This window comes from Ananas comosus, linkage group 1 (assembly GCF_001540865.1).
Source record: "Ananas comosus cultivar F153 linkage group 1, ASM154086v1, whole genome shotgun sequence".
NCBI lineage: Eukaryota > Viridiplantae > Streptophyta > Magnoliopsida > Poales > Bromeliaceae > Ananas > Ananas comosus.
Window position 1 is genome coordinate 5,757,832 of NC_033621.1, and position 21,186 is coordinate 5,779,017.

General features: G+C 40.9%; 1 protein-coding gene and 1 pseudogene across 1 annotated transcript; one reads left to right on the top strand and one right to left on the bottom strand.

Moving 5' to 3' along the window:
* Positions 205 to 3,338, top strand: LOC109712624 (DEAD-box ATP-dependent RNA helicase 21). The gene is made up of 2 exons (XM_020236302.1): positions 205 to 2,733; positions 3,011 to 3,338. Exon 1 carries the CDS (start codon positions 423 to 425, stop codon positions 2,598 to 2,600), a length of 2,178 nt encoding a protein of 725 aa, XP_020091891.1. The 5' UTR covers positions 205 to 422; the 3' UTR covers positions 2,601 to 2,733; positions 3,011 to 3,338.
* Positions 17,070 to 21,186, bottom strand: LOC109704611 (annotated as a pseudogene).

Consider the following 21,186-nt stretch of genomic DNA (forward strand, 5'->3'; position numbering starts at 1 on the left):
TTCTAAAATAGTAATATCCACACAACATAATTATAAATTACTTTTAAATAAAATTTTCTTCAGTGATTTTTAAGCCTCGAACCGCTCCCGTTGTGATCGAATAGGGTGCGGTCCTCCGGGGCCTCCACTAAACCCACTCCGTGTTGCCCTTCTCTGCCTGTTAGCCAGTAGTCTATGGCGGTTCATTTGGACGAACGGTAATCACCGTCGGATCGAAAGCATACGAGCCCAAATCAAATCATACACCCTGCACTCTCTAGGGTTCACACAAATCCCATCTCTCCCCCGAACCCCTCCTGCCCTTCTCTGGAATCTTCTCTTCTTTCCCTTCCTGCAGTCAACCAAGCGATAATCCTTCTTCCATCCCATCTTCCTTCCCTCCGTTTGCGGAAGGGCGAGAAAGAAAAGATCGAGGGCGAAATATGAAGCGTTCGGTAGACGATCGGGAGCGGAAGGCGCCAGGCGCCGGCGACGCGAAGCCAGTCTTCCTCTCCAAAGACGAGCGCGCGCGCCTCGCACTCCAGCGCCGCCAGGACGAGGTCGCCGAGCAGCGCCGCGCCGCCCTCGCCCTCCTTCCTCCCCAACCCCAGTCCGGCGCTGATCCCAAACCCCCTTCATCCTCCGACGATCCCCCCTCTTCCCACCGCGACCGCGAGAAGGATAAAGATCGCGATCGCGATCGCGACAGGGACAGGGACCGGGACAGAGATCGAGACCGAGATCGAGACCGGGATCGGGATCGGGATCGCGATCGCGATCGGGATCGAGAGCGCGACCGGGATCGGGAGCGCAGGCGAGACCGCGAAGACGACGCCCGCAGCCGTGAGCGCTCCCGCCTGGAGAAGCAGGTGGAGAGGGAGCACGAGAAGGAGCTAGAGGCCATCAAGGAGCAGTATCTGGGGTCCAAGAAGCCCAAGAAACGCGTGATCAAGCCGAGCGAGAAGTTCCGCTTCTCCTTCGACTGGGAGAACACCGAGGACACCTCGCGCGACATGAACGCCCTCTACCAGAATCCCCACGAGGCCCGCCTCCTCTTCGGCCGCGGCTTCCTCGCCGGCATTGACCGCCGCGAGCAGAAGAAGCAGGCCGCCCGCCACGAGAAGGAGACCCGCGAGGAGATTCGCCGCAAGGAGGGCGTCGAGAAGGAGACGCCCGAGGAGGCTGCCGCGCAGCGCAGGAAGGAGGCCGCCGCCGAGCTCTACGACGCCTTCGACATGCGGGTCGACCGCCACTGGTCCGAGAAGAGGCTCGAGGAGATGACGGAGCGCGACTGGCGCATCTTCAGGGAGGACTTTAACATCTCCTACAAGGGCTCGCGCATCCCGCGGCCGATGCGTAATTGGGCCGAGAGCAAGCTCAGCGGCGAGCTCCTCAAAGCTGTGGAGAAGGCTGGGTACAAGTCGCCTTCCCCTATTCAGATGGCTGCTATCCCGCTTGGCCTGCAGCAGCGAGATGTGATCGGGATTGCGGAAACCGGGTCCGGCAAAACTGCTGCTTTCGTCCTCCCCATGTTGATGTACATCACGAGGCTCCCCCCTATGAGCGAAGAGAACGAGGCCGAGGGGCCCTATGCTGTTGTCATGGCTCCGACCCGTGAGCTGGCACAGCAGATTGAGGATGAGACTGTAAAGTTTGCCCATTTCTTGGGCATTAAGGTGGTCTCTATAGTCGGCGGCCAGTCCATTGAGGAGCAGGGTTTCAAGCTGAGGCAGGGGTGCGAGGTCGTAATCGCCACTCCTGGGCGGCTCCTGGACTGCTTAGAGCGAAGGTATGCTGTTCTTAACCAGTGCAATTACGTAGTTCTTGATGAAGCCGACCGAATGATTGATATGGGTTTCGAGCCACAAGTTGTTGGGGTCTTGGATGCGATGCCTTCGAGCAATCTGAAGCCAGAGAATGAGGACGAGGAGCTCGATGAGAAGAAGATTTATAGGACCACTTACATGTTTAGTGCTACCATGCCTCCTGCTGTTGAGAGACTTGCTAGGAAGTACTTGAGGAACCCGGTAGTCGTGACTATCGGCACTGCTGGAAAGGCGACCGACCTTATCACTCAGCATGTTATCATGTTGAAGGAGTCGGAGAAGATGCCCAGGCTTCAGAAGATACTCAACGACCTTGGTGACAAGACCGCCATTGTCTTCTGCAACACAAAGAAGTCAGCAGATGCTCGAGCCAAGGACTTGGACAGATTGGGTTATAGGGTGACCACCCTTCACGGAGGGAAGTCGCAGGAGCAGCGTGAGATCAGCCTTGAGGGGTTCAGGAACAAGCGGTTCAATGTTCTTGTCGCGACTGATGTCGCAGGGCGTGGAATTGATATTCCAGATGTCGCCCATGTTATTAATTATGAGATGCCGAACTCGATCGATATGTACACGCATCGCATTGGACGGACGGGACGTGCCGGGAAGACGGGAGTGGCGACTACATTTTTGACGCTGCACGACACAGAAGTCTTCTATGATCTGAAACAGATGCTTGTACAGAGCAACAGTCCGGTGCCTCCCGAGCTTGCTAGACATGAAGCATCAAAGTTTAAACCGGGGACAATTCCTGATAGGCCTCCGAGGCGAAATGATACTGTTTTTGCACATTGAGGAAAAGTATATTGGTTGTGCACAGGGGCGATAATTTGCCCGTTTGGGTCAGTGTGACTTTCGTAGTTGCATTAGCTTCTTCATGTGAATTTCCTTTTGTGGGAAAGAAGGTATCTCCAGTGGCAGTTCTGAGGTAACTTTTCTATACTTTTGATCAGATAATACAACCTTCCCTCTGATGTGTGATTTGTATTGGATTAAGTTTATGAACTAGTAAATGATTCTCTTATGAAATAGGTCTAACAATTGCTGGTCCTGCGTTCTTTTCAGTTTTACTAATAGATGCTGTCTTTAGATTTTCTTTTTCTAATTTACTCATTTGGCTTGTTGTTGCTCCAACATTGTAGCTCAGAATGTTTATAGATTTTCTTGTCTTTCATGCATTTTCACTAGTTTTGACTATTGTGTAGGTTTTCCTTGTGAAGGTTTGATTCTTGGCTTGGTATTTTCAATGGTATTCTTCTGCACTTAGTTCTATCTTAACATTCTTGGAACATCTGATTTACTAGCCAAGATAATTCCCCGGTGAATATGGATAGTTCCTCTCTTTTTATCATCTTTCATGCATTTATTATTTATTTTTGCCTTTATGCAAGTTTCTCTTGTAAATCATTGAGAAATAATGGTGTACCGTGTACTTTACTGACTAGTAAGCTATCTCCTCTTCTGAGAACTTCACAAGATTGGAGAATTTTAAGACTTATAATCAACACTTGATATTGCAAGGCTTGGGAAGAATTTATCGCGCTTCTTGTTGGTTTTTCCATGGTGAAAATCTAGCCACAACTCATTATTTGTGTAGTAGTTGTTTGTTTGTTTGTTAGGGTGGACTGCTTCAAAGATGAAGAATGGATTGGAAGAGAACAAGAGAGAGAGAGAGAGAGGACACGTAATTATTGTCCTCTAGGCTTTGACGCAATATAATGGGAGGAACTCGTACGAGAAGGAAACTCAAAAGAGCGGCCGATATGATGGTGGGGGGGTGAAAACATATAAATATGTCTCCGCTTCCAGTGGGTACCGTAAGCCGATGAAGGCGAGCTGTACTCACCAGCACAGGAAGAGATAACCCAACAATGAACAGATATCATAAGGTCAGTGGCAAAGAGATAGTAATAGATGATAAATGCGAAAATACCGCTACTGAGTAGAAAATAACATCTAGGCATAATCAACAGGTACACTGAAATAGTAACAATAATGGCGAGGAAGGAACTATAACTTTCAATCAGTATAAAATTATTTGCTACTGTAACCAACCATAGAATGTACCAATGCAATTGGGTGGATGAAACCAATAATCAAAACCACTGTCATATTGGTCGAAAGACCTCAGGCTAAACCACATTTTGCTCGCCTACCTGGCATATAATCTTACCAGGCATATAACCTTACCAGGCACCTTGTAGGGCTTATGGGTCGGAAGTACGACCATTTTTCGAAAAAAAAAATATCCTTTTGCGGTGGATCAGACTGCTGGTGTACGTGAAAATGCTCACTAGCTGTGATAATCGATGTAATATGCTCAATGGCCCACAACGGCAACTAGCCGAAAGAGTAATCCACAAATATCTGACCCAGTCAAGTCCACTAATCCCGAAGAAAATGTCACAATGTCCCTGACTTATGAAGTCTATATAACCAAGTCACCATGCAATAGATCACTAAAGATATCACTGACCACAAGATCAACTAATGTTAAATTATGTTATGTACGAATATGAGTGTCACCGACCACAAGGTCAGTTAGTGTCGTATCATCTACAATAATCATGCCAAACAGAGGTTTCACCGACTATAAGGTCAACTAATGTCAAAACACAAAGCAGATGACTACGAGTGTCACCGACTTTAAAGTCAACTAATGTCAAATCTACCACGAGTGCCATCTACTATAAAGTCAACTAATGTCAAATATACTATGAGTGTCACCGACTATAAAGTCAACTAATGTTCAGGTCAGCTACTAGGAATATACTATGGATGACTCAATCAATAGGAGCACCGCTCTACTACTCGATCATGACCATATGAAATAGAAATAAGTGTAGAGCGACTAACTACGAAATCAAATAGTGTATGAAAGCTCAACCACATCAAACAAATGGAAGTAAATAATAAGGATAGAAATCACCGAGCAGGCACCACTTTACCGACTTCTGATCGAAGTACCTTCCTCTACCGAAAAATGAAATCGGGTCGCAACACCCATCGATGTCTCCTGCCACAGTCCGAACCTATGCAAAGTTCCATCCAAAATCCAAAATCTTATTTAGCTCAAAACCACCAATTATAAAAGCCTATGATTCCATATGAATTCAAACAGGTGAACAATCGAGTTTTCGAATCCCGTTCAACGGTCACCAAAAGATCGTTCGATTGTTGCACCGACTCATTGGAATGTCACCCCAACCCGTGGGACAATCCAAAATAAGTCTCACACAAGGCCTACCTCTCCCGCTGTCCCAACACATCAATTTAATGTTATTGGGACAGCCGCACGAATAGTGCGCCGAAACGAAAAATTGCCTGGAAATCACCGGTTTGGCTCCCGAGATGCCCATTTTCGCACCAGGACCACCCGCAGCCATCATGCTGCGAACATGAGTGTTAGACTTCAATTTACAATTAGATAAATAAAGCTTCTACCTTGCTGCGAACAGTAGCGACTCGCGCGACATGAAATCGTGCCTGAAACCACCCGATTTCGCGTTTTGGGGTCCGGATTAGCCCTAAAGTGTTTCAAAACACTCCGTGGGTCAAACGACCACTCTCGCTGTCCCAAAACACTCACTTCTGGGTGTTGGGATAGCCGCACGCTGAGTGGCGCGATCAGGGTGCGAAATTTTCAAAATTCACCATGCCGAGCTCCCGAAAATTGCTGTTTTCGGCTCTGGAAGCCACCTAGGGTCATTCGCTGGTCCGTATTTCGCACTAGCGACTTGCCAACAAGACAACCATGCTATTCTATTGCTGCAACTAGCAGCGAACACCTGCTCCTAACACCGGAGCCCAAGATGCATGGTACTAGTGTAAGAAGACGTCGTTCCGCGTGCCAATTGCCACGAGATTTGAACCAAGAGGTCATCGGGCTTCGAACAACAAGTTCAGACACTCTAAAGCCAGGCCCTTGCTGTCTGGAATAGCCAAGATGCAAAAAAATGTCGTTGCGGCATTCCACTGAACACCCAACGCACGATAAAAAAAAACATGTATACGAAATGATTAGAGCCATACTGCCGATTCCGTGACTTGGAAATCCAAATGAAGGTATAGTCCACAAGATCTCAATGTGCCGTACACCGTGCTCGTTGTCCGGAGCAAATTCGAGCACCGAGGAGTGCACTGGGGCAAGTTGTCCGCTGAGTCATGAATCCTCCAGGGAGCGACGTCTCAATTTCAGCAACCAAAGGCCCCCCAACAGAAACCGAGGTGAGCATGATGATGTACACGCCTTCCTGATGACCGTGCTCCCTAACGATGAAGTCACAGGTGTCCAGATCTGCGAGATCTGCGATTTCAGCCAAAAGGATCCCGCAGCCCAAGCCAACTCTAGAGTAGCTTTGTAGCACCTCCCTTTTCGAGCTCCAAACAACTTGGGGATGGCCGATGCTAGCTATAAGGGAAAAGCCTAGATAGGTGGGGACTCTGGGATGCAGCTGGCGGGGGTGCGGTGGCAGCCCGGATCTATAAGGTGCGGCCGAGCCTCACCTCTAGTGAAGCCTGTGTGGCTCCGAGCATCGAGGAGGGTAGGGGCGGCCATGGCGGTGCTAGGGAGGGTCGCCTGAGCCACCTAAGAGCATTCCGGGCGACAGCGGCAGCGGCCGTGCCCAACTAGAGAGAGAGAGAGAGAAAGAGAGAGAGAGAAAGGGAGGGATATATATATATATATATATGATAGTATATATATATTATATATATAATAAATTTAAAAAAAAATAGACATTGAGCTCCTATGCTTTAAAAGTACCTAAGTATTGGTTCTGTAAAGTTTTGGCCGTTGGATAAGGATGTGCGTAGGAAGTGGGCCCCCTAGGGTGAGTGGGATGGTGGTTGCATAGTATAATCCTCACCGCACCCTAAAAATGACCCACTCGCAACACCAGTACGAGTCATGGAACCTATAACCACCCACACACTGCCGTGGTACTGTTACAAGGCACCATATGACGGACTTCTCTCTCTCTCTCTCTCTCTCTCTCTCTCTCTCTCCTTCTATAGTAATATATATATAGTATATATATAGTGAGTGAGTGAGTGCGAGTGGAGAGTGCCAAAACCCGGCGACTGGGGAAGGTTGGTCGCCGTGCGGGAAGAGGGCGGGTTGCGCCAAGGTGCAGAGGTTTCACAATCTAGGGTTTCCTCAACCTTAAAACAATAGCCTATAACCTATATATGTATATATGTATATACACGAATATTATATTGGAATAGTTATTTGAATATATATATATATATATATATATATATATATATATATATATATATATATATATATAATGTGTGATGCAAATAGGCCCTTAAAGCTCAATCTCTCCCCTCTGTCCCTAGTCAACATGCCACAATTGCATCTAGACCCCACCTCAAGGACTCCCACGTGATTAACACCTTACATTTCACGCCTTTTTACGAAAATGCCATCTCGTCAACCTTTCTCTCTCGATTCCATCTTATTGCCGAATTGCACAAAAAATTCCAAATTCTACGAAACTCGATTCAACGCGATCGCCTTTGAGTCCACTTTCGCTTTGAACCATCCGCCCGCCAAAATTATGAAAATTTTCACAAAAAATGATAGTCGCTGTGCAAGGTGCTCAATTTCACAAATTGCAAAAATAGCAATTTAGCCCTCCAACCTTAGAGTTTCATACAAAAAACTCACCACCGTGAATAAAAAGCCCAGTGGCACCAACCCATGAATTTTCAAGCAAAACGGAGCACCGAAGAATTTTAAAAATCAAAAAAACCTCAAGTAGAAAAAGGCCAATGTGCGATAAAAGTAGATTTTCTTGAAAATCGTGCATCGAACATGAAATTGGGCATTGCCATCACCTCCGAAATAGCTAGACCATCGAAAACGACCTATTGGATCATCCGAAATAGAGTCCAATTCATATCCGAAGCCATCCTCTACGCAATGCCTCAAAAGAAAACACAAGTTACTATTCATTTTAAGTGAAAAGTAATAATCTTGTAAAATTTTTATTTTAAATCATTATTCGTTGAAAATTGATAGGAAAATTTAAAATTAAAATACACACGATAACATTTAAAGAGATGTCAAATTTATATAGGAAAAAATTTCGGCCCTCACAAGACAACCGAGGTGCAGGAAGCTTCTGACAGGCTGAAGAAGCTAATAATGAAAGCCCCAGTGCTCGCTATGTCAGACTAGTCTAAACCTTTTGTAGTAGAGGCAAACACTTGCGATCAAGGAATAGGGGCCGTATTGACACAAGAAGGGAGACCATTGGCTTACCTGAATAAGGCCATTAGCAAGAAGAATTTCAGACTATTTGCATATGAGAAGGAATTTCTCGCCATACTAATGGCAGTGTCTAAGTAGCGAAGACACTATTTAAGTGTGAAGCAGTTTACCATCAGAATAGATCATGAAAGCCTAAAACACTTAATGGAGGAAAGGATCAACATGGCTACCCAGCAGAAAAGGATGTTGAAGCTGATGGGACTTAACTATGTAATACAGTACAAGAAAGGAAGAGAAAATAGAGTGGCGAATGCCTTATCACGCAGAGGTGTTACGATATATTTTATCTATATTAGGATTTTACGATATATTAGGATATTGTGTTTTATTGCCTTATATAGAGTAGTATCATTGCCTTCTATAGAGTAGGATTATATAACATGTAATCCTAGTTATACTCTTACTATAGTAGTCATTGTTACTATAGTAAGACAATCTCTTGTACTATATATATTCCTTAATACAACTCAAGAGGGTATGCACTTTAGCCATTCTTTCAAGAGGAATAGAGGGGAGTAGCACTCAAGCCATCTCAGCGTCCATTCCAGCTTGGATAGTGGAGGTAACCAACAGTTATTGCGAAGATGAAGAATGTTAGAGATTAATAGCTCAATTGACAATATAACCAGACCGCCAAAGAGCTTACTCCTATACACAGGAGTTACTACGATATAAAAGAAGGCTGTCTGTCGAGTCAAAAGGAGAGATTAGAACAGAAGCCACTCCAAGAAATGCATGACTCATCTTTAGGAGGTCACTCCGGACAACAACATACATATAGAAGGATCAAGTAGGTGTTTCACTGGCCAGGGCTCAAGATTGATGTAGAGAAAATGGTGAAGGACTATATAGTGTGCATACAGAACAAATGCGACAATCAACCCTATGCTAGGGTGTTACAACTGCTACCAGTTCCTCAACAGGCTGTTACAATCGCTACCAGTTCCTCAACAGGCTTGGAGCGAAGTGAGTTTAGACTTCATAGAAGGACTACCAAGATCGGAAGGGAAGGATTCTATAATGGTGGTAATTGATCGATTCACGAAGTATGTGCATTTTATACCTCTCACTCACCCTTATATCGCTTCGGAAGTGGCCAAAGCATTTTTCGGCATAGTGTACAGACTACACGGGTTACCGGAAAAGATCGTTTCTGATAGGGATAGGATCTTTACAAGTGAGATGTGGTAAGAATTGTTCAAGACATTGGGGACTAAGCTACACATGAGTTCTACCTATCACCCCCCAGACAGACAGGCAAATAGAAAGGCTTAATCGTTGTGTAGGGACCTATCTACGGTGTATGTGTTTCCAACACTCGAAGGGATGGCATAAATGGATCACACATGTAGAATGGTGGTACAACTCGAACCACCACATCCCACTTGGGATGACTCCCTATCAGGCCTTGTATGTGAAACCGCCATCGAGCTACATGATGGTCAGTCTTGAGCAGAACTTCGTGAGTGAGGCAGCAGATTAGGCTAGGGAAAGGGGGAAGCAATGACAAAAGAGATAAGGGATAACCTCCTCAAGGCTCATAACATAATGAAGCAATGACAAAAAAGTTAAGGGACAACCTCCTGAAGGCTCAGAATAGAATGAAGCAGTTTGCTGGCCACCGCAGGGTGGATCGAGAGTTTAAGGTAGGCGATTTGGTTTACCTGAAGCTACAACCGTACCGTCAACACACTGTGGCAGTGCGAAGGAACCTCAAACTCTCGTCTTGCTACTTCGGGCCCTTCGATATCCTGGAAAAGATCAGGCCAATGGCCTACCGGTAATTAATTAATTAATTAATTATAATTAATTAGATAGTGAATAATGATTTAAATATATTAATTAGATTATTTAATGATTTAATACCATAATTAAAATTAATACCAACTTATTCTAGGAACCCAAGAATTACTGTTCTCAGGTATCAAACACAGCATTTGGAAACGAAGGGGGCAACAACGGCTTATTCCCAAGTGAGATCCCGAACCAAACTCCACTTTAAAGGGTTTAAATCCTCCCCCAATCCCATTGGTTTAGGGATAAAATAACAGTCTTTATCTTCCTAATTCTACCATAAGACAGCACGAATAGTTATTCCTCTCTCAATGGGTTATTCTGAAATAAACCTTAAGGTGAATTACTATCTCGTCTCCCTATGGAATAGTTATTCAAGCTCTTTATCCCTCCTTTTATTCAAATAATAATTAACTTCTTAAATAATTATTGAAATAATTATCAATATAATTTATTTTTCATGACTAACTAACTAATTTAGTAATTTAAGATAGAAAACAAGTTATTGTGTTTTTTATTAATTAATATTTTATATATTATCATATAGTTAATTCTTTAATTAATTATTTTTAAGAATGGAACTAATTAACAAATTAGTAAAGTAATTAATTACTAATTAAAATTCTTCTCCGTCAATTTATATTTGCAAATTGTTAATGGAGAACTAACTTATTAACTAATTACCGAACTAAGACAAGTATATAACAAATTAAGTAATAATTTACCAATTAATTTAGTAAATTACCAATTAATCTAATAATTTATTAGCAAACTTAATTGCTAATTAATTGATTACTTCTATTTATATATCCTAACTATACAAATAAACTTACTAAATACTATTTACTAATAGGAATTATGCTACTATACTATCAATAGTATCAAGCACTTAGATCTATAACGTTTTTGGCGGTAGGATGAATGGATGTATGGTTAAGATGATAGTAGACTCCAAGGGTTGAATTTGTGGTTAGTTGAATAATATAATTTAACGGGTGCAAATGATCAAAGGGTAGATCTAACGGCAGAAAATTTGATAGTATCAAAAGCTTGGTACTATCGATAGTATAGTAGCCGGACTCTTACTAATAGTATGATTATAATTAATTGGTGAAGTCCCTATATTTTATATTATAATTCCTCTTTGTTCCAATTATTCCAATTTAATCATCCAAACACAATTTCTTTATTCTTAGTAATAACACAATTCTCACCTAAACACAAAATTAATTATATATCCCTACTTATTCCTATAGTTATATCTATCCCAATAATGAGAAGATATGTAGTATTTCCGAACAAAAAAGGTGTGGCGGACTTATCTATACTATTTATAAAAGCGTGAGTTTTAAATTTTTTCATCTTTTCCAAAATGCCGATCCCTATTAATATAATTCCAATTACATACTAATAATATAATTCATGCAACTTTAATAGAATAAATCACAGCCGTACAATTTTTATTTTATTTTTAAATTATCATAAAATATATTAATTCTTAGTCATTCGATCTAATCTAATGACTGACGAATTAAGTATCTGTCACTTTTTTTACCTAAATTGCCCTTAGATAGTATGTATCAAATTTCACTTTTTATATGTGTGTCATATCTCCTAATAACCGCCACCAACATAATATCATATTTTATCACAAATAATATTCGCATTTCTTAAATATTTTCATTCTCACATGTAATATCCACCACCTATATAATATCCAATCACATAATACCTTCCGCATATATAATATTTAATCATATTTTTTTAAAAGTGAATATATAAAAATTATCTCAATTTTACCTACTAATATTTAAAATATGAGATATTTTTTCAATAAAATATAACATATAAATTTACAATTTAAAATTTTAAATTTGTAGTAAATATGATTCACAAATTGATATTGATTTGAGATAATTATTAAAATAATTATTGACACAGACATACCCTTTTTTAGTCGGAAAAAATATTGCATTCTATTTGCGAGAATAGAAAAAAATTTATACTTATCCAAATTTTTGTCAACCGAAAGATATTTGCGCGTCCCATAAAATAATATTCCATACTTATCAAAAAAACGAAAATCTCTATGCAACAAACATTGAAAATATTTTGTATCTACTATCTCTCAATTAGCTAACTAAAAAAAATTAGATTTGAAAAAAAAATAATTTAAATAAGCTTATAAAATCAACTTTAAATTTTAAATTTGGTTCATAATTTCAAATGTGAATTAATATTTTAATTCAAAATTTGAAATTAATTAAAATTTCAATATTTTGGGTGTGTAAACAGTATTTCAAATTAAAAATAATTAATTAACTTGAAAATATATCAAATTTGAAAATTAGATGGGATGATAAATAAATTAATGTCTTTAATAATTATTTATATTCAAATTATGGATTCAAAATGAATTTCAAAATTTGAGTTTTATTCATAAATTTAAATATAAATTTATTAATTTAAAATTTAGAATTACTTTAAAATTTTAAAATTTGGATACATATTAAAAAAATTAATTTTAGAAAAAAATTAACTGATAAATAAATTTATACCATCAATAATTATTTAAATTTAAAATATAAATATAAATTTAATTTAATTAAATATTACGTGCATTGCACGTGCACTATAACTAGTAGTAATTAAAACCCGACTATATATTAATTTTATATTTTTGGGTTAGGCGTGGTTACAAACTATTTATATTTTTTACTCCGCAATACCTTCTCTTGTCGAGTGAAGATGATAACGGGATATTTGTCGTAGCTTGAATCCTCCTGCAACTCCAAAGGTAGATAATTGATCACATAGGTCGAATTGGGTACATACTTGCGGAGTAGCAACATATGAAATACGTCGTGTACTCCTGCTAAACTCGTGGATAATGCAACCTGATAAGCCACGGTGCCGATTCGCTCCAACACCTCAAATTGCCCAATATAGTGAGGACTTAACTTACCTTGTATATCTAATCACTTTACTCCTCTTGTTGGAGAGACCTTCAAGAATACATGGTCATCGACGCTAAACTTCAACTAATGTCGGTGCTTGTTAAAGTAGCTCTGTTGATGACTTTGCACCGTCAATAGCTTTTAACACCCAATTTGCACCTTCCCCTCAGCCTCTTGTACTATATCTGGGTCAAAGCTAGATATCTCGCCGACCTCTCTCCAATGCGATGGAGATCAACACTTCCTGCCATACAACGCTTCATAGGATGCTATCCCAATTGTTGCTTAGAAGTTATTGCTGTAAGCAAGCTCTGTCATCGGCAAGTGTTGTAGCTATCATGCCCCGGGCCACAGCGGAAGCCCTTGGGTGCGCCAGTAGATCTGTCGTATGCACGAGGACAGAACCCGCACGTATGAAGCGCTCATAAACAACCTGTACAAATAGAATATGCATCAGAAGTCCACAACTAAACAAATATCAGTCTATGAATAATATAACAAGTATAGCACACATGTAAATACATTATCCCAACAACTCCAAAATAAGTTGTACATACAACCTACATTGACCTCGCCAATTCATAAGTGTACAAGCTGCTATATAAAGTAAATATCTACTGGTGGCCGTCCTCTACTCATTCACAATAGGGTAGGAGCCGCTAACTATACCACGATCCCCTTATCTTGATCAGTCGCTAGCACTGAGGGTTATGAAAAGAAAAACAACAAAAGAGGGCATGAGAACTACTGAATAGCAGTATTCAGTAGGTACAGTCGATGACAACAATGATCTACACCATTAGATCTATTAGAAGCAACAATAGTAAACTGAACAGTATGAATAACAAGATATAACTGCTGAAAATAAATTACCACTGTCATGCCTCTATACTACTCCTGAAAATCGTAAATCATATATTACATGCACCAACTAAATATAGGATAAAATAATGCTATATAACCCAATCACATCGACCGACTAATAAGTTTGGTCATGCCCACGCTCACCTCATGCCCGGTTACCACTCTATCCAATGGTCCGCCAATATGCAAGATATCTAGCTCATCTATATCAGTTGCCACTACTTTAGTAAGGCACTCAAGGAGCGCGACCCCACCGAGTATTATATCACATATCTCTGTCAAGCTCAATATGGCAACTATAGGCTATAATCATTGCAATGATTAAAAAGACCACACTAGTAATATCTCGGTACCCTCTAGCACAATTCAATAGTGTATCAATAAATACTGCCCACTATCAAACACCGCACATTGACCATGGCATGTGCTAAATTTATTTATCTCATGCATAATCAAGTAAGGATATTTTTAATAGTGAGAATGCAAGATGATTGTAACCAACTCGATATACTGATGGCATACTAATCTCAATCCAATCTCAGATAAGAAAAATACACATGCAATCATGTATAATTCAATATGCTAATAGTATAACCGCTCAACATATATATATCAGGAAAACTACTATTATCTCAACTATGTCAACAGAGCATCTTCACATGCTAAATAATGCAAAATAGACATAGGCTTTCGCGTTAATGTTACAGCAGCCCTGGTAGGCGACCTATATATTAATGGGCTACCTGCAAGAGTGGTGCCGTGGGAGTAGATAGGCGCAGGCTTGAACGGACTCTCAAGTCAGTCAATAAGATTGGCTTATGGTTGTTACTAACCTAGTGTTAGTTCATACATCCTATTTGTGAGTTCTATTCCAGCATCTGTAGTATAGAGGTATGATAGCTATAGATTTACTTTCCAGCTCATACTTGTATATCCTACTTTATAGTTTAGTTATAGTTCTCTATTCTTGCATCTAGTAGACCTAGTGGATAAGTTGTTGTTGTCAGTGACAGTACCCACTTGGGACTATTTTTATAATAGTTCTCATGCCCTCTTGTGGTTTTCTTTTTCAGAGCCCTTTGTATTTGTTGTTGCTTTTGATCGAGTTAAAGGTATCGTAGGATAGATAGCGTCTACTTTCTGTGTTGGACATGCTAGTGGAGGACCCGATAGAGGCTAGCATTTGGAGATAGCATACTGTACATTACTGGGTTGGCCAACTATGATGTACTTTATTTACAATTATCTGGGAGATGCTATCGTACTTGGATGTGATGTATGTATAGCATGGCTGCACATTCTACTTACTTTATATTCTAGCTCGAATATTTGTAAGTTGTAGCCTCTAGAATTGCTTTTATAGGGTCTTTACGCTTCTTATGGACGGGGCTTCCCATGCGGCGGATCAATTAGCATTCCCAAGGCCATCGTAACCTAGGGCATGACAACAGCTTCTCTTTTTTGTCTTGTTAGTTGCGAGAGAGGACTTTGTAGTTTACAGCGACGCGTCGTGGCATGATCTTGGCTGCGTGTTGATGCAGCAGGTGCAGATCTTTACGTATGTCTCTCGACAGCTGAAGAATTATTAGCAAATTATCCTACCTATGACTTGGAGCTACTGGCGGTGATCTTCACACTCAAGCTATGAAGATACTACTTGTATGGAGAACGTTGTGAGGTTTATATAAATCACAAGAGTTTGAAATACTTATTCACTCAAAAAGAGTTGAATTTTAGGCAACGAAAGTGGTTTAAACTGTTGAAGGATTATGATATAACCATGTTGCCAAAAAACCAATGTGGTGGCCGATGTACTAAGTAGAAAATTCGTGGAGAACCTCGCAACAATGATTATGATTTAGCCACAGTTGCTCATGGAGATACAGTGATTCGACTTGGAAGTTGTAACTCCGGACGCCCCCATGAGACTCATGACTTTAGTATTCGGCCGATCTTATTGGAGAGAATAAGAGGAAAACAGTCTTCGGACCCAAAACTCCAAAAAGTGCTGAGTAATATGTTGAGAGTGGGTGAGCCGATGAGTTTAGTGTGGACTCGAAGGACTGGGAGAAATTGAGAATAGGAGAAAGGAAGAAGATAATGGTGATGGAGAGGAGACTGTAGAAAAGAAAATGAGAAGAAGAGAGGGGATGAAGGGGTATCAAGATATACTACAAATCCATTAAAGCCCATCAAACAAAAAAATTGTAACCAATGAAATTTTAGTTCTAGCAAAACTGATTACTGATAACCTAATTTTAATACAGTTATATCCCATTTTTATCGGTAACCCAGAAGAAGTTTCGCAGAATCTGAACCATATTTCAGCCAACTTTCAATTGTGTATTGGTACACAAACTTCAGTACCGGTACTCAACCTTCAAAACTGCTATTTAAGAGAAGTTTCGCAAAATCTGAGAGCTCTCCCAGCCAATCTTACTATTGAATATCAGTACTTAATTTTCATTACCAGTATCTAAAAGAGAAGTTTCATCCATGAAACTTAGAATCCATATCTCAATCCTATATCTAAAAATGATGAGGAAAGCGCTCTTGCGTTGCGCTCTCCAACTCCTAGGTAGCCTTGTGCTCCTCGTTGTTTCTCTACAAGACTTTCACATATGGAATGGTGCAATTCCAAAGCTTCTTCTCTAAGCACCCCTCGGCGGTCGATCAAAACTGCCTCTATATTATAGAGACGATGTCTATGTCGGCGGTCTAGAGGCGGTTTCAAAACCACCTCTACGGTTCGTAGAGGCGGTTTAAACCACCTCTAGGATGACTAAAAATCGCCTCTGCGACCGCCATTTTTTTGTAGTGGATAGTTGCAAAAGCCGTTATTGGAAAAGAAGAAGATTAGCATTCTAGAGAATCCCACAGATTTGTTTATTAAGCCTCTTTCGATGACGAAGTTCAATATTCCATAGACTTAGTTTGTATGTGAAGCAGCACTTGAGGAGCTCTTTGGGGAGGAGCTCTTTGGGGTTTTGACAAAGAAGACGGACAATTTAAGCTAAGGTGAAAATTATTAGATATATCTCAAATTCTGGAATCGCAAAATTTTCTAATACTATTCTATTCGGTCAACCCATTAAGTTAAGAATATCATACCTAATCTTACTGATATTATTTCTAATCTTATTAGTTTTAGTCATTAATATAAACGTATATACTATTTATTTCGAAATTGAAAGTTTGTTACTAATTTATCAAGCTACTTGTATTGACAGGTTGTAAAGAATTATTATATTTTTATTAATGAACTACTAATTTTCTTGAAGTATAGAAATAAGAATATTTCTTATTCTACTCTATGATTATCTAATATATTTTACTAACACCTTTCACAAATGTAATAGGCTTCCCTTGGTACAGCTAAAACTCTCATGTTTTTATTCTAAAATTTAGGACTACACGGAGCACAAAAGAGACTTAGTTCAGGAGAGTAAGAGAGAAGTGCACCTACATGGGCTCAGCTTCGCTTACTCGCACAACGAAGTGAAAATTCTTGTACGAGTTTAAACACTTGAGTGATCCAAACAGTAGATTACATAGTTTTGAACGGAAGAAAGAGAGAAAAGGATGATTTAAATTCTAACAAGTACTTATTAATGGCACCTGAGGAGGACCTCAAGACGGCGCAATGGACACCTTGTCAACCTGCACGATGAACTCGAGCGTGGCTCCTGGCAGCACTCGCACACCCGAACCGAAGTCGGCGCCGTCGTCCCCGAACCCGAGCTCCGGTGGCAATATCACCCGCCGCTTGCCGCCGGCCCTCATCGACCGCAGCGCGTACTCCACCCCTTCGCACATCCCCCTCGTGTACGGCCTCGACCCCATCACCAGCGCCAGCGGCCTCTTCCCTTCCCCGAACGTGTCCACAAACACACCGCTGCCGCCGCTTCCGTTGTCTCCGATTACTCTTCCTTGGAGGTCTATTACAACCAAGTCTCCCTGCTGCGGGGTGCCGCCGCCGCCGACTCTCATCTCGTAGTACCTGATGCCGTTGGGAAGCACCACCTCTTCCTCTTTCTCCACGTCCCTGCATTAATATACAGCAGCGATGCATGTTATTTGTTCCTCGGAATCTAAAAATTGCCGTTTTATTTCTCACAAGTTTTAGTTCCAGATTCTAGAATACATATGCTAAGTTATCAAGTTTCAAAAAAAGTGAGAGAGATAAGAGAAATTGAAGAAAAATTAAGTGTCTCAATTTTTTTTTCTCTTTTGGTACTATCGATATAAAATAGAATCTTAATATGGTGCATGTAATTAATGGAGGAGAGGACTGGTGCATGTAAAAGAATTACAAAAGAGAGGGAGTGGGAGATTAATGGAGGAGGAAAGTGGTTAAAGTTATAAAATAGAATCTTAATATGGTGCATGTAATTAAATATTGCATGTAATTAGAGTAGTGGTGAGATGAGTTAGGCGTTAAGAAAAGAAGAAGGTGGTTTGATTTAAAGTTGGATTTAAAGCTACATATAATTAAATGTTGTAACTTACATATAATTAGAGGAGAGGGGAGGTGAAGAATTGAGAGTTGAAAAGAGGAGAAGGTGGTTTGATTTAAAGTTGGTTATGAGAAGTAAGAATAACATGCCACGTGGCAAAAAGTATTGTGGCTTCGTATAGGTTTATATATATATATATATATAAACTTAATTTGGGGGTTTACGAGGGTAGGATCCAAGAGCCTACAGGTTATAAGATTATAATAAATAAATAAATACATAAAATTTATTGATGAATAGAGTTAAAATTTTCTTTTTTTTTTTACAAAGGTAATTTAATAATTAATAAATTTTAGGAAGAAATAGGTAATTTTAATGGGCTCCAATCTTTATCCGCTTTCTTATTATGATTTTTTATTTTAAAATTTTTACGATCAAATCCATGATTTTAATTATTAATTCAATCAAGTCGTCATTGGTAAATATATGTTATTTCTAATAAAAATTATCATGTTAATTAGTGCCATGCGACTTAGCGTTTTCGTTCGCAAAGCCCGTGCGGCGCCCATCTTTCCTGCTCGAAGATGGATAAGCCTTTGTCCCTATTGCTAGCCCGGACCTTCGCGTCCTACGACTAAGTATGCAAAGGAAAATGACAAAGAGAAAGAGGCAGAGGTTCTCTCAAAAAACTAAGTGCTACACTACTTAAAAATGAGAATTACAACCTACAAATAGCATACAGCAACACACTCAAGCAAGACGGACTCTCTTGCCAGAGTCCGCGACTCCTTGCTCTTGCCGCGCTTGGTTGCCCTGGGCTCAGGCACAACATCAACGATGGCAGCTTCCGACGAAGACATGGTTCCTTCTCGAACCGGCTTTGATACCAACTGTCACGGCCTTAGCGTTTCTGTTCGCAAAGCCCGTGCGGCGCCCGCCTTCCTGCTCGAAGATGGGCAAGCCTTCGTCCCTATTGTTAGCCCGGACCTTCGCGTCCTACGACTAAATATGCAAAGGGAATGAGAGAGAGAGAGAGGCAGAGGTTCACTCAAAAAACTAAGTACTACACTACTTAGAAAAGAGATTACAACCCACACATACACACACTCTCTCTTGTGTGTTTTGGCCTTAGCCAAACCCCTCTATTTATAGGCCTAAAGGTGCCTTTTCAACTCACCCACACACATAACTCACCCATTATCACATACATAATGAGCCCTCATAATGAGCCCTCATAAATGCCAAAAGCTCAAGAGTCACCCATAACTCCCATGAGTTTCATAACCCTTGAGTTTCCCACAGCGGGTTGGGTTTGGGCCTCTTTGACAACCCGATTCGACCCGTCTTCAACCCGAACTCGCTAAGCAGATTTGGGCCAGGGACCGGGCTGCATAGAAATTTTTCTAAGTCCCTAACATCACGGACTTAGCGTTTTCGTTCGCAAAGCCCGTGCGGCGCCCACCTTTCCTGCTCGAAGATGGACAAGCCTTTGTCCCTGTTGCTAGCCCGGACCTTCGCGTCCTACGACTAAGTATGCAAAGGGAAATGACAAAGAGAAAGAGGCAGAGGTTCTCTCAAAAAACTAAGTACTACACTACTTAGAAATGAGAATTACAACCTACAATTAGCATACAAATTAACACACTCTCTCTTGTGTGTCATGGCCTTAGCCAGCCCCACTATTTATAGGCCTAAATGTGCCTTTTCAACTCACCCACTAGCCACATTAACTCACTCACTATTACATCAATAATGAGCCCTCATAATGAGCCCTCATAAATGCCAAAAGCTCAAGAGTCACCCATAACTCCCATGAGTTTCATAACCCTTGAGTTTCCCACAGCGGGTTGGGTTTGGGCCTACTTGACAACCCGATTCGACCCGTCTTCAACCCGAACTCGCTAAGCAGATTTGGGCCAGGGACCGGGCTGTATAGAAATTTTTTTAAGTGCCTGACACATGCTTGCCATGTTAGCGCTAAAATCCTGCAGCGTGATAACTTGTATTTGAATTAACGGGTAAAACTAAACTAATTAAAAGAAAAAGTTAAAAATTTACTTGTAAAAGTTAAAAGATTAATAGCCGAAAGAAAAAAAAAAATAGAGTAAAAAGGTTAGAAACCAATGATGGAATTTAATAAATTTTGGATTTTATGTTTACAAGAATATATATAGATGAGTAATACTATCGGTATATTTAATAGTGACTATTATAAATTTTAAATCTCTTCGTTGAAGGGCCATTTTTGTCGCAATAATTTTCTCTCACCTTTATATATATATTTTTTTGTATATATTAATAATTTAAACTAATTGTTTAGAATCGGCCGTAATATTTAAACCTAAATTTTGGAATTTAGGTATAGCATTGGTCACAGCTAGCTAGATAAAATTTTCTACCGTTATCTAATCCGAGTAACGCCAAAGAATCGAAATCTATAACAGAACTTGGAAGCGAAGGGGAGAGATCATGGGGCCGGAGTCACTGTGACTGACTTGGTGTTGGTTTGCTGCTGGGAGGCTTCGAAGCGCGTCTTGAGCTGCTCGGAGACGACGCCGACAGCGAGGAAGGGCGCCGAGCCCGAACCGTCTGGTTAGGGAGGAGGCGACCCAGTCGGTGGTGTCGGCAGTCTGCCTTTTCTGTTGAGGATTCAAGGAAGAAGAAGAGGAAGATGATGATGATGATGATGATGACAACGGCAACAACGATGACGACGATGGTGGTGGAGAGAAAGAAGAAGTAGAAGAAGAAGAAGAAGAAGAAGAAGGGGACGAAGATTGAGGTTGGGATTGGATGGGTTGTTGTTGCTGATCATTGCGTGGAGGCGGCGGAGAAGGAGACTGGGAGGAGGAGGTGCAGGAGAGTTGGGGGGTGGGTTTGGGCGGCAGTGGGTGGGCGAGGAAAGCGGGAGAGCCGAGGAAGGTGGCCATGGGAGGAGGAAGAAGCAGGAGGATAAATTTAGAGAAGCTAGAGTACGTTCCAGACAATTTCTCGCCTCTCGAATTTTATGGGTGGCTTATTAATTA

Bases quoted from the DNA above. Each gene is read 5' to 3' on its own strand.
- LOC109712624 (XM_020236302.1), top strand. From the start codon at position 423: ATGAAGCGTTCGGTAGACGATCGGGAGCGGAAGGCGCCAGGCGCCGGC.